The sequence below is a fragment of the Quercus robur genome, chromosome 1, assembly GCF_932294415.1.
Source record: "Quercus robur chromosome 1, dhQueRobu3.1, whole genome shotgun sequence".
NCBI classification, from domain to species: domain Eukaryota; kingdom Viridiplantae; phylum Streptophyta; class Magnoliopsida; order Fagales; family Fagaceae; genus Quercus; species Quercus robur.
In genome coordinates this window covers 5,845,516-5,857,972 of record NC_065534.1, presented here as the reverse complement: position 1 = coordinate 5,857,972, position 12,457 = coordinate 5,845,516, and the positions used below count along the sequence as shown (strand labels likewise).

The following is a 12,457-nucleotide window of genomic DNA, read 5'->3' as shown; positions in this document are numbered from 1 at the left end:
TTTTGAAACACATTAGAATTTCTTTTGCCAGCACATAACAAAGTTAGATCCATTAAAGGAAATTCCCAAAAGTCATTTTCATTCTCTGTTTTTATAATAAGAAAAAAATTTCTAATAAGAAAAAAATTTCTAATATGTCCAAAATAACATGATGATTTTTTGGTTGTAACCTTAATTCTCTTTCCTTTTTGTTCTATTGGTCTTTGGTTTTTGGGAGATAGTGTTGGCTATTTGATACCCTACCTGGATGACATTAAAAATATGTTGTTGCTCACATGATTATTAGCAGAGCTAAAACTAGCTATGCACAAAAGGAAAAAAAGAAGAAGTATTTCTTTAATGATAGTGTGCTCGTAATTTTAATTCCTAACGACCCCCAACCGACACCAACTTCCATTTTTGGAGAGAGTCAGATGGTTTTGGTGACCATTCTTCAACCACACTGATGGTTCATTTTCCATGCACAAGCCAACCACTAACTTCAACCCCTATCCACAAAATCCTATGATTCTGTTCTCTATAGCTTTGGCACTTGGCAAATGGTTCAACCTATTATTATAAAACATTGCTTTCAATGGCATTCACATGATTCAATTTTCTAAGCATGAGAAAGAACCTATGATTAGATTTGGATGATGATTCTGATTTTGTGACTTTCAACAGCTAATTAATTATGGTTTGCAAAACTTCTAAGCTTTTATTTCATGTCATGTCAATAGGTGATAGAAACTTAAAAGACTACTACCTTGCTAACATCTCAAGTCTTAGAAAAAGAACTACACAACATGTTAACCACATTTATCATCCAACCCAATTTCTTTCAATCATCTCTACCTAAAATTGCTAGAGTTATTTAATCATGTTTATGCCAATTTAATTTAATACTCACAATCATAATTAATTTGTACTCTTAACGCACTGTTAAAAGCTTGAATATATTTATAAAGAGTGTCATAATCTTTATTAAAAAAAAAAAGATTAAAATGGATGACTAATCGTAAATTTTTATTTGGATAATTTGATAACTACAATGAGTAACAATAACTTCAAACAAATCAAAATCAACTTATCAAAACATTCCTATCACCAAATCACATGAAAACAACCTTTTTATCAATTGATCACTCACACCCATATTGTCACACAAATCACATTACTCACAAACCTAGAGTGAATGAAACAACTCATACTCTCTCTCTCTCTCTCTAACACTATACCCCACAAAACTGCATGTGAAAATGAATCATCATGATTCATTGGTGGGTGAGGTAGCTATAACATTTACGTACACAAAAAAAATACTATAAACCAAAAAGAAAGAAAAAGAAAAAAAAAAAAAAAAAAGTAGTAGTAGTAGTAGTAGTAGAGTGCTATAATTGCAAACACACACCGCGTGACACTGGAACATTTACCCCCGCACTCCATAACAAGGTTCGCGTGTCTCTGCATAAAATGATAAAAGCCACAGCTTGAAAACCAAGCTCTGTGAAATAACAAAAACCACAAACCAAAAACAAAAAAAAAAAAGCCCAAACAGAATCACGTATTTACAAACCTGCCATTCCCTTCCAAATTCACAGACACAGAGAGAGAGAGAGAGAGAGAGAGAGAGAGAGAAGTAGAAGATGAAGAAGTTCGTTTCAGGAAAAAGCGATCAATGTCGGTTCTTTAATCTCTCTTTGGAATCCTTCTTTTTCTTTTTTAAATTTTTTTGGATTTAACAAAAATTTTTTTTTGGGTTCTTTTATATTACGTGGTGCATTGACTCCATTAAGCTCGCTTTCTCTCACTTTCCCGAGAATTTTCGGTTACGGAAAATGAAAATTGTGAAAAAACCGTGAATTTTTTTCTTTCTCTGGGTGAGGTGGTGGAGATCAGTTTTGTGCCTGTGGTGTAATGAGGAGCTCGTTTTTGTTGGTTTGTTTAAGTTCTGTTTGGTTGCTGAGAAAATTAAGTGCAAAGGAGAGGAATTGAGACGCTTTTTTTTCGTTGTTGTGTGGTTTTAGTAGAGGACGAGTTTCAGCTTTTGTAAGCATACATTTCTTGCTTTTTGTATTAATTAAGCTCATTAGTGATCGGAATGTGATTTTGAAAAATGCTAGTTTTGTTTGTTTGTTGTTTTTGTTTTCCTTCGTTTTCTCAGCCGCCAAACAGAGATCTTGATTTTTTGTTACATTGTGGTGAATTCAGCTCAATTTTGATGTTAATGGAATATTATTACTTTGAAAATTTTTACTAGAAAGGGAAAATTTTTATGGACTATTTACTATTGAAAATATTATTGTTGTTTTGATTTAGAGAGAAAAAAAAAAAAAAACAATAAAAGAAATATAGAATTTATTGTGCTTCAATGTTTGCATTAAATGGGTTAGATTTATGAAATAATAGAGTTTATGTGAATGTGGAAGTGGTAATTATTGTTGTTGTTTTTTTGGTGATTACATTTAACTTGTGAACTTAAGGCCTTTGAATTGACTTGGGGGCAATTGTGTTTGTTGGCTTTGCATTTGTAGGAATCGTTGAAAGGCCGGAAAGAAATCGGCTTTTGTTGATGGCTTGATTATATTTCTGGATGAATGTATTGGCTTGGATTTTGTAGGAAGATCAGGTTTATTGCTTATGTATAAACATTTTTTTTCTGTGTATGCTTAATGGTTGTGTTTTGAAGATTAAAGTATTCATTGATTCTGCTATAATTTGCTTTGTTTATGCTACAGATTACATGTGTGAGAGCTTAGTAGTGGAGATTGAGAATGAGTTGGAACCCACATATGGAAGTTCATTATGTGAACACCAGCTATCCTTATAGTACAGCTGGAAGCTTTATGGAGTACTTTGAAGGACTTACGTATGATCATGTGAATTTCATATTTTCTGGTGCTTCACATGCTCAGGTACTTTATGTTTCATGTATATGTCTTTTTCTTTCAAAGAAATATAGGGAAATTATATTTATTGGGTTCAAAAAAGAAAAAGAAATTTTCAATTAAAATTTAGTAAGTTACACACACCTAGTGGGTTCTGATGATGAACCAAATGGAATCCATTACCTCGCTCTTCTGCCCCTTTTTTTGGGGAGCAAGTGCCATTTTAGCTAGAGCTCATTGGCGGTTTTTCTATATGCTTTTAACAATGATTTGATCCAAAAGATTGGAAACAGTTTATGTGAATTGATAGAGATTGTTCCTTTGTTATAATGCTCTGTTTCCCATATGCAGATTTGTGAGGAAGCTGTACTTCTTTGATTAATTTGGATCTTAAAATTGCTCATAAACTCTGATGTGCACTCAAATTCTTTTCATTGTTTACTACCAATACTTTGTACATTTGAAGCTTCTAGTGATTGGTTACATTTTGTCTATCTGTGGTTAAAATGTAGTTGGTTTAACTTGTAATGGAAGATCACTGCAAAAATTATATTAAGATTTTCATGTAAGCATAAGATCTACTCCTATACGTGCAGGAGAGCGTGTACCCACAAATGAATACGAGTTTTTACAAGTTTGGATTTTCTGAACCTGGGAACACTTCTTATTATGATCATGGTCATACCTATGCGGTGAATGATCACGAACCTAGAATTGATGAGTACAGAAGACCTTTTGAGAACTCTTCGACAATGGTTAATGAACAGGCTGCTGCAGCACAGACAGAATGGGAAGGAAATGCAGCCACTAGTACTACTACGCATGACAACCCTATAGAATGTAAGTTCTGACCTTAATAGAATGGAGACGATATTTACTTATTGTGTTCATTATTGCAAATCTTGTTAATATTGCTCAATATTGCACTCAAGAGGATAGTGCATTACAGAATTTTATGCATGCTTGTCAATTTCATTGTAATGCTGAAATTACTTCTTGATGCTTCCACCAGTTACTGCTTACCTTATGTATTACACTGTCATCTTTCTGTACAAAGTATAATTCATTCTGAATTTCCATTATTTCTTACTCAATAATGACTAGCTATATGATGGATTTTGAGCTTAGCTTTCTCTTTGGATGCAAGATTTCACATCATAGTCCCAACTGTTCCTATCCAACAGATTGTAGTCAAAATTTTAGGCTGTTTGGTTTGGATATCATAGCTCAAATTCTTACAATGAGTTCTAAATTCTGTAAATATTTTAATGGACAGTGTGGAGGCTTCATATTTATCCTAGGTTACTCCCTAGACTATCTGCAGAAAATTGGTTATTTTTGTGTTTAGGAGACAGAAAATAGAAAAGCAAGCATGAAAAGAACAATGCATCAAGAGGATCATCCTCTGATATCTTTCTCTTGCTTTTTGCTGAATTATAAAGATTTTATTTACTACTATTACATATAAGCTCATCGTCATTGATAACAGCTTCATAAAACTTTGGACGAAACAAAGAAAACACAAACAGAAGGTTTGTTTTCAAAGACCATCTACTAAGCTCGTCAATTGCTATGTTAGCTTGCCTTTTAATCTAATTAAACTGACAGTTAGAGAAACTATCTTTCAGCACCTTGATATCTTCAAGAATCATGCTATTTTCCAAGCTTGTCAGATGATTAACACCTCCAAAGGCATCCAGTCAGCATTTGTTATCCCCTTCTCCAACAGTGCTGTCTAGATTTTCTTCATGAGCCATTAAAAGTGGAAATTGAGCTGCTTTTGCTTCAGCAGTCTCTGGTTTGCATTTTTCAATAATCTTCAACCAACCGCTGCTATACAAACCTTTTTTTTTCTCCAACAGCTGCATTGCAATTGATCTTGAGACTTCCTGGAGGTGGACTGCACCATTTATAATCAGGATAAGGCCTTGGGTTATGAGATAAATCTTTTAAAACAGAATTCTGTTTTTCCACCCTAGCATTAATTGTAAATGGCAAATCTTCCAGTTTCACTCGGCTTTTTGCAATAATCGTTGTGTTCTCATTTTCCATATAATCTCAATCACAACAGTTCCAATATCTTTCTCTAACTTACCCAAGCAACATAGGAGGGAGCTTGCTAACCAAAGAATGGAGTGCACAGCTGAGAGAAACAAGCTTGTCAAACCTCTTTTGTGAATGGGCAACCTATGAGCTGGTGATTCATTAGGTTGAAATTTGAAGAGCTGTAGTCCATATACTTTCATGATATTGTCCATTGGTATAATCTTCTGCTGTTTCATGGAATCACCTGATGTGAATCATCTTGATTGGAAGCCCCAATATTCAGTGTCATTCATCATTATTTTCCCTACTCTATTCTCACTTAAAGTAGCTGTGTGCTGGGAACTAAGGAGTGAAGAGTGTGGAATGCCAAGTTAGCAAGCAGTTTTAAGACATGTATACAAATTTAAATTTGAATTTGAACTTTGATAGTCCAAAGATATAACACATTGACTTTCTATGATGGTTGTACCCTAAAATTTTCTGTTATTTGATGTTTTTTTTATTGGTAGGACATAAAGGGATATAATGGCTGCTTTAGAAGTTTTTCATGATCCTTTCTTCCCTCTGATGTTATTTTTTTTTCTCCTGTAATAATTATTTGGAATATGAACTACTTGTATCTCAATTTAAGTTTCTTCTTTTATTTTACAGGCCCACGGAGACATCATAATTCTCATGATTATCAGGTGTGTCAGTTGTATAAGTTTTAGTGCAAAATAAGACGTACATAAATGCTTTAAAAGTATGAATTGCCTCTCATGTTTTGCTTAAGTCTATCTTTCTCTATGACTTGCACACTAGCACAAACATACACACCGAGAAGAGAGAGAGAGTGGTGGGGTACAGATCTAGTTCCTACTTCAAGTCTCTCTCTCTGTAACATGAATGTTGTGTAAACATGCATAGAGAGAGGGAGAGGCACAGCCTTCCAGGCTTCTAATAACCAATTTCCTTGATAAAATGTTTTTGTCACATTTGTTGGGCCCCAAATTTTCTTTCGAGATCATTTTTGCTTAATGGGAGAAACTTAATGATAGTTGAACACATTGATTAACTGAAGCAATTTCCCTTTGAAACGGGCAGGTCATTTGGCAAGACAACATTGATCCTGATAACATGACCTACGAGGTTAGAACATAAAACTCTCACATTTTCTCTTGGCATTGCTACATTTCCTGATTAATTGAATATGCTTCTTAATTCTTATTTTTGAGTATATATGTAGATTTTGGTTCTAAGATTATAAAAAAGTAAGACAGGTTAAGAAGCTTCCACTTTTTGGCTCATGGAATTTTTAATTCTCATGGTTTGGGAAGTTTTAAGAAGCTTGTATTTTGCAATTAATATATTCAACACTTTTATATTGGCAAAAACTGTGGCAAGTTTGGGACTTCTGAGAAACTTAGTGCAATGTTCAAGTTGATCATACAACAATCATAATGACATGTCATGTATGATTAAGATGTGAGAGAGGCAAAACCCCTTGGTGGAAAAGATTCTTGTAAGAGGTGTTATTGAGTGAGTCCTTTCATGATCGACGAGGTTGCCGAAGTCCCATAAGTGATGCTGTGTAGTTTGAAGCGGATTTGTCTGAATATGTAAGATTGTAAAAGAGGCTGTAGCCAATGCACAAAGCTCTCACTTCTATAGGATATAAGAGATGTGGGAGACTTGATTAGTACGCAGCCTTACCCCCAATTATTAGGGGCTATACTAATAGGTTCTTTAAACTATGCAGGTCATTGGGCTATTCTGTTATTTGTTTTTGGTGGGTGTCTAGAGCTCTTCGAGCACCTAACTATTTCCCTGGGTGTGTGTAATCTTCCCGTCCCAGATGCCAATTAATTATAGGAAAGAATCCATTGGGGTGGCCCCAGCATGCTAGCTTGGAGTTTAAGACCTAGGATCTCATGAGGCCTTGGCCCCAGGAAGTTGGAAACTCATATTAAAACTGAAAACCTTATGTCTTTTAGGGGTTTCTATAAACATTAACTCTATAATCTTAAGGACACTGCTTGGATGAAAGCATAGGCAGCTTCCATGGTCTTTCATTTTTGGATTTTATTAGGGGCTATACTAATAGGTTCTTTAAACTATGCAGGTCATTGGGCTATTCTGTCATTTGTTTTTTGGTGGGTGTCTAGAGCTCTTCGAGCACGTAACTATTTTCTCGGTGTGTGTAATCTTCCCGTCCCAGACACCAATTAATTATAGGAAAGAATCCATTGGGGTGGCCCCAGCATACTAGCTTGGAGTTTAAGACCTAGGATCTCATGAGGCCTTGGCCCTAGCAAGCTGGAAACTCATATTAAAACTGAAAACCTTATGTCTTTTAGGGGTTTCTAGAAACATTAACTCTATAATCTTAAGGACACTGCTTGGATGAAAGCATAGGCAGCTTCCATGGTCTTTCATTTTTGGATTTTATTGCAGTTTTGAACTTTAGATTGTAATTTTCTGGTGGTTACTATGCACACCTCCATCATACCTTTTCTACTGTTTCTCCAATAATTCTTTTTTAAAAAAAAAATTTATAAATTGAAAATGTGGTTCTGGTACTCCAGATTAGCTTCATATTAGTAGTATAACTTGTGTGCTAAGCAATCATGCATACGTTATTCATCAAGAAAGAAAAAATCATGCATAAGTTATAAGCAATCAAATTGAACACCTAAATACTCAATTAGTCATATCTTGGTTCTGTTTAATGTGATGACAATTGTAGACTCTCGGCCACTACTGCCTTTCCACTGAAAAATTATCTATATTCCTGTAGTCATTCAATAGCATTCTGGTCAAAGTGCTAAACTTGTGTTAAAGCCTAGCAGAACCACTCATTGCTTACATTAAGCCCAATTCTGGTGGTTGTAGCTAGGCATGACATGGAAAGCCAGAGGAACCAGGTCATAGCTATAAATGGTTGCTTAAATTTCATTCCTGTTATTTATCCTCTCCATAACTTTGAGTCCTATCACTCTAATGAAATATAGGAATGTGGTTCTTAGGCTGATGATATGTGTAATGAGAAAATTGTGACTCAGTGTATTATTTCTCATGAGGTGGTAATGTGATTTTAATTTGAGCCTGTGGGAAGGAAAAGGTTTTGGTTAAGCAGATCATATTCCAACTTCCTTTATGCCTGATGAGCTTTAAAAGGTTTTGGTTAAGCAGATCATATTCCAAGCTTCCTTTAGTCCTTATGAGCTGTCATATTTGGATGTGGAATGGTGGATTAGAGTTTAATGCTGATTTGGCCAAACACATTTTGATTAATAGAGACTACTTGCTTTTCTCCTACAGTCTTATCTGGTTATGATGGTTGTTCTTACAGCAAAATATCTACGATATGTGAAAACTCTAATTATGAAAATTTTGATGAAAATTGAAATTATTGAACGACTTTTTTATTACTCCTCCCTTTATTATTATTATTATTATTATTATTATATTACTGACAGCATTTTCATGTTTAGGAATTACTTGAATTAGGTGAGGCAGTAGGAACTCAAAATAGAGGTCTTTCTCAAGAACAGATTTCTTTGCTTCCAATCTCAAAGTACAAGTGTGGTTTTTTCTCAAGAAAGAAGTCACGAGATGAGAGGTAGTGTTCAGGCTTATGAACTGTGCTTTTATGAGATTCTGATATCTTTGTTTACTTTTCAACTGGCCTTTTTTTTAAAGTGTGTGTGTGTGTACACACTATATATATATATTATTGTAAATATATTTTATTCAGCTTTTGAAGTCATGATCCTTTCTATTTCATGGGATGTGATTATCACTTTCTTCATCACCTGTGGTAATTTAATACCTAATCTTTCTTTCAACAATAATTTAAGGGTCCGTTTGGATACCGTTGAAAACTGAAAACACTATAGCAAAATAATTTTTAAATGTGTAAATAGTACTGTAGGATCCATTTTTATTTTTTTTATTTTATTTTTTCTGAATAAAGTGGTTGTGGGTCCCGTGAACAGTGCATAATGTCTCCTGCACAGTGTAATCTACGTGCATGAACAGTGGGTTACTGTTCATGCACTAAAAAAAAAAAAAAAGAAGGCTGAAACGCAGAGGCAAAACGTGCTGCGTTTCAGCTATCCAAACCGCACCTAAGTTTGATTTTTCCAAAATGGAGAAAAAGAAAGAAAAAGGATAATAATAAATGGAAAAGAAATCATTTGAAACTTCCTGTTCTTTCATAGGCATGTCATTCTGAAGAATGAGTACTATGAAATGACATTGCTTGAGAGAAGTTTGGAGGTAGATTGTGTGATCATATATTAGTACATTGTGTAGGGCTATGCAATTTCAAATTTAATTGAAACTTACAGGAGAAGGAAAAAAGGGATAACTGTTAGGTTTAACTTCTTGTTACAAAATGATAAAAACCAAAAAAATATATGAAATTAAAAGAGAGAACCATAAATTCTCCCCAAGTAGGATTTGAACCTATGATCAGCCTTTTAACAGCCAACTTCTCTACTACTGAGCTATTGATGAACAACGGCTTAAGGAAGCTGACTCTTGTTCTTTGGACCAACATAAGACAGAACAAAAATTGGTTCATCACTCTTTTTTTGACATAGAATATTCAGATTAGTATTGGACACAGGCAGTTGCCATGACTTTCCTCCCCCTGCTCTGCACAGATGATAGCTGAACAATTTACCATCATCTATGCTACTAGTATATTAGGTAAGTTTTCTTATGGGCGGTCTTATACTCCAGTAACTTGTTGAGATGTAATTTTGTCACTACTCAGGGTAAAAGTAAAAGTGCGACAGATAACCAGCCAATCCCTTTTTGCTTCAACAATTATTGACATCTGCCTATGCTATCATATCAGTGGCCTTAAATTCATATCTAATAGATCATCAATACCTCTGGGAGAGAACTTACAAACTCGTATTCAAATATTCTAATTACATCTTAATAATGACTCCATATATATAATATTTTTATTCTTGCACTTATGGTTTTATGGACACTTTGCTAGACATGGTGGATGTTATACATGTACATTTTGAGACATTCTCTTTGTCGTGAACCTCAAGTTGAGCTTGGCATCATGGCTATTATGAGACATCTTTTTGGGCATCATTGTCTATAAAATCATCTTATGCATGCATGCAGAATTTCTAATATATATGCATCAGAGCATTAATGTACAAAGTTTTTAGAATGCATTGGGGGTTGGATGTGCACACATCACAGTATAAGGTGCATCTGCATTGCTTGCCTTACATTTCTGAGGCCTTCCTCCAGAAGCATAAGAGCACTGGAATTTTATCCAATTTGACTGCAATTTTTGTCTTTCCGTCTCTGTTCTTACTAAACTTTTTGTGGCCTGTTGATCTAACTTGTTTAATTTTGTTCTGTATAGATGTGTGATTTGCCAGATGGAATATAAACGAGGTGACCGACGGATCACACTACCATGCAAGCATGCCTACCATGCTAGTTGTGGGACCAAATGGCTTAGCATCAATAAGGTAAGCTATTGGGATTTTTAAAGATGAAAATTATAAAATATCTCATCAGTGGCGTATTTGGCCATAACCCAAATTTGGCTGACAATTTTCTGTTTTCTCAGGCTTGTCCCATATGTTACACTGAGGTGTTTGCTGATGCTTCAAAAGATTCGAAACAGTAAGGAATAATCACTAAGAAGAGAAGTGTCATACCTTTTTTCTTTGTTTCTCAAGTTCATTATTTTTCTTCCACACAAAGTTGTTTGTTTCACTCTCCCACTTGCTTATGTTAAAAAAAAAAAAAAAAAAAAATCACTTCCTTTAGTAAAGAACCATTTTATTAGCTTCTACAATAAGGGAATTCAGACTATACATGATTGGATGTGTTAGTAAGGTAGGAGATTGCAGCAAGTTTGTATGATTCATCATATTCTATCTTCTTTACTTTTCCAAGCAAGATTTTATTTTTCTCTAGCTTTTTGATCATCTATTCAACTTGAAAGTATGGGTGTCACAATTATTGAGTGTTCGGAAGTGACTCTTGGGGAATGGATCCAAATGAATTATACTGGTCACTAAAATGATTTATAGGCGGAGTCTTGAGAGCTTGATGCTGGTCTAAGCTCACAGGCTTGAAAATTTTGGCTTTGGGAGCAATTTGTTCTTGATTTTGGTTTTAGTTTTTAAAGCTGCAATTCTCCTTATCAAATTCATGTCAAAACTGAGATGTCAATGCCAGCAGATAGCCACACGGGCCAAATTAGATCTTGCCTTAAAACTAGAGATCTTCTATTCCGCTCCTTGTCTGCAAAACTGTGTTGGTCCTCTCTCTATGATTATATCCCACGTTTATTCCTCCTCTTCAAGCGCTGGATTTGTTATTTGGAGCATTGTGTTGTGTTGGGGCAGTGTTTATTATACACTAACACAAGTTGTTGCACATTTTTTATTTTTGAACTGGAATCGTGAGTTGAATTGAGTTACGCAAGCAACTAACCAGCTGGTGGAGCCTATGAAAAGTGAGAATAAGTGATGAAAATTGAGTTACACCTGCTCAACTAAACACAGCCTAAATGAGCCCCTAAGTGCATTCCTAAAAAAATACAAATCTTGAGATGGTTTAGATACATAAACGTAAAACATGTACTAGGCCACCTAGGTGGTTGACTTAATTGGCTGCTTCATCGGCTGCCGGTGGAATCTTCGAAATTGACTAGTCTTTGGTATTTTAGTTCAAAGCACACTATATGGAAGAGGTTAAAGTAGCGGCTGACTAGCTTAGAGCAACTGCATTAGTTGATGCAAAGTTGTGCAAAATAGAAAAATGTGCTCATTTTACACATTTTGAGCAAAAAAACACCCACATCAGTTGGTGTAAAATTGTGCATTTATGCATAATTGTTACAGTAATCGTGCATATATGCACGGTTACTGTAGCACTTGTATTTATTATTTTATTAGTTTTTTTTCCATCTCTCTCTCGTCTCTGGTACTCTCCTTTTTCTTATTTTTCTCTGTGCTTGAGAAACTTGACAGAACCAGCGCCTCTCTCTTTCCATTGGTTCCCATCTTTATCGAATCGATAAACGATCGGAGCAACCTGAGCTTAACGATCGGAGCAATCGAATCGGTAAACGATTTGATAAAGATGGGAACCAATGGAAGTTTCATCCTCCTCGCCAGTGGTGACGGCGATCTCCTCGAGCTTAACGATTGGAACAACCTGAGCTCCGGTGTCCTCTTCCTCATTGGTTGGGGGTTCCTCTTCTTCTCTGTGCTCGTGCTCGGGTTCAGTGCTTGCCATAGCCTTTAGTTTCTTGCTTTGATGTTGTAAAGAATGATTCAAAAACAACGAGGATTCACAATAAAGCTAAAGAGAGATGGGGGAATTGGGCTGCTGCAATAGGAGGGTTGTAATTGTTGTTTGGTTGATGAGAAAGTGAGAGAGAGGCGGATTGGGTCTGTGAGAGAGAGAGGCGGTGAGGGAGAGATGGGTTTCGGATTGGGTCTATGAGAGAGAGGCGGTGAGGGAGAAAATAATAAAAAATGGTAAAAAAGAATGAATATTTTATT

General features: G+C 35.2%; 1 protein-coding gene across 4 annotated transcripts; it reads left to right on the top strand.

Moving 5' to 3' along the window:
* The first annotated feature begins 1,436 nt into the window (after positions 1 to 1,436).
* LOC126717736 (E3 ubiquitin-protein ligase BIG BROTHER-like) lies at positions 1,437 to 10,858 on the top strand. Of its 4 annotated transcripts, none has more exons than XM_050419598.1 (9): positions 1,437 to 1,659; positions 2,514 to 2,621; positions 2,718 to 2,894; positions 3,464 to 3,707; positions 5,565 to 5,599; positions 5,997 to 6,041; positions 8,387 to 8,514; positions 10,297 to 10,405; positions 10,507 to 10,858. In XM_050419598.1, exons 3-9 carry the CDS (start codon positions 2,754 to 2,756, stop codon positions 10,564 to 10,566), a joined length of 762 nt encoding a protein of 253 aa, XP_050275555.1. In that variant the 5' UTR covers positions 1,437 to 1,659; positions 2,514 to 2,621; positions 2,718 to 2,753; the 3' UTR covers positions 10,567 to 10,858. The 4 variants fall into 4 exon arrangements, with proteins under 4 accessions (XP_050275555.1, XP_050275548.1, XP_050275563.1 ...); XM_050419591.1 differs by having other exon boundaries at positions 1,439 to 1,659; positions 2,514 to 2,608; XM_050419606.1 differs by lacking the exon at positions 1,437 to 1,659 and adding an exon at positions 1,734 to 2,028.
* The last annotated feature ends 1,599 nt before the right edge of the window (positions 10,859 to 12,457 follow it).

Excerpts from the sequence above, each read along its gene's own strand:
- LOC126717736 (XM_050419598.1), top strand. The coding sequence starts at position 2,754 with ATGAGTTGGAACCCACATATGGAAGTTCATTATGTGAACACCAGCTAT. Across the intron at positions 2,895-3,463 it reads CTGGTGCTTCACATGCTCAG|GAGAGCGTGTACCCACAAAT; the intron begins GTACTTTATGTT and ends CTATACGTGCAG. Across the intron at positions 10,406-10,506 it reads AATGGCTTAGCATCAATAAG|GCTTGTCCCATATGTTACAC; the intron begins GTAAGCTATTGG and ends CTGTTTTCTCAG.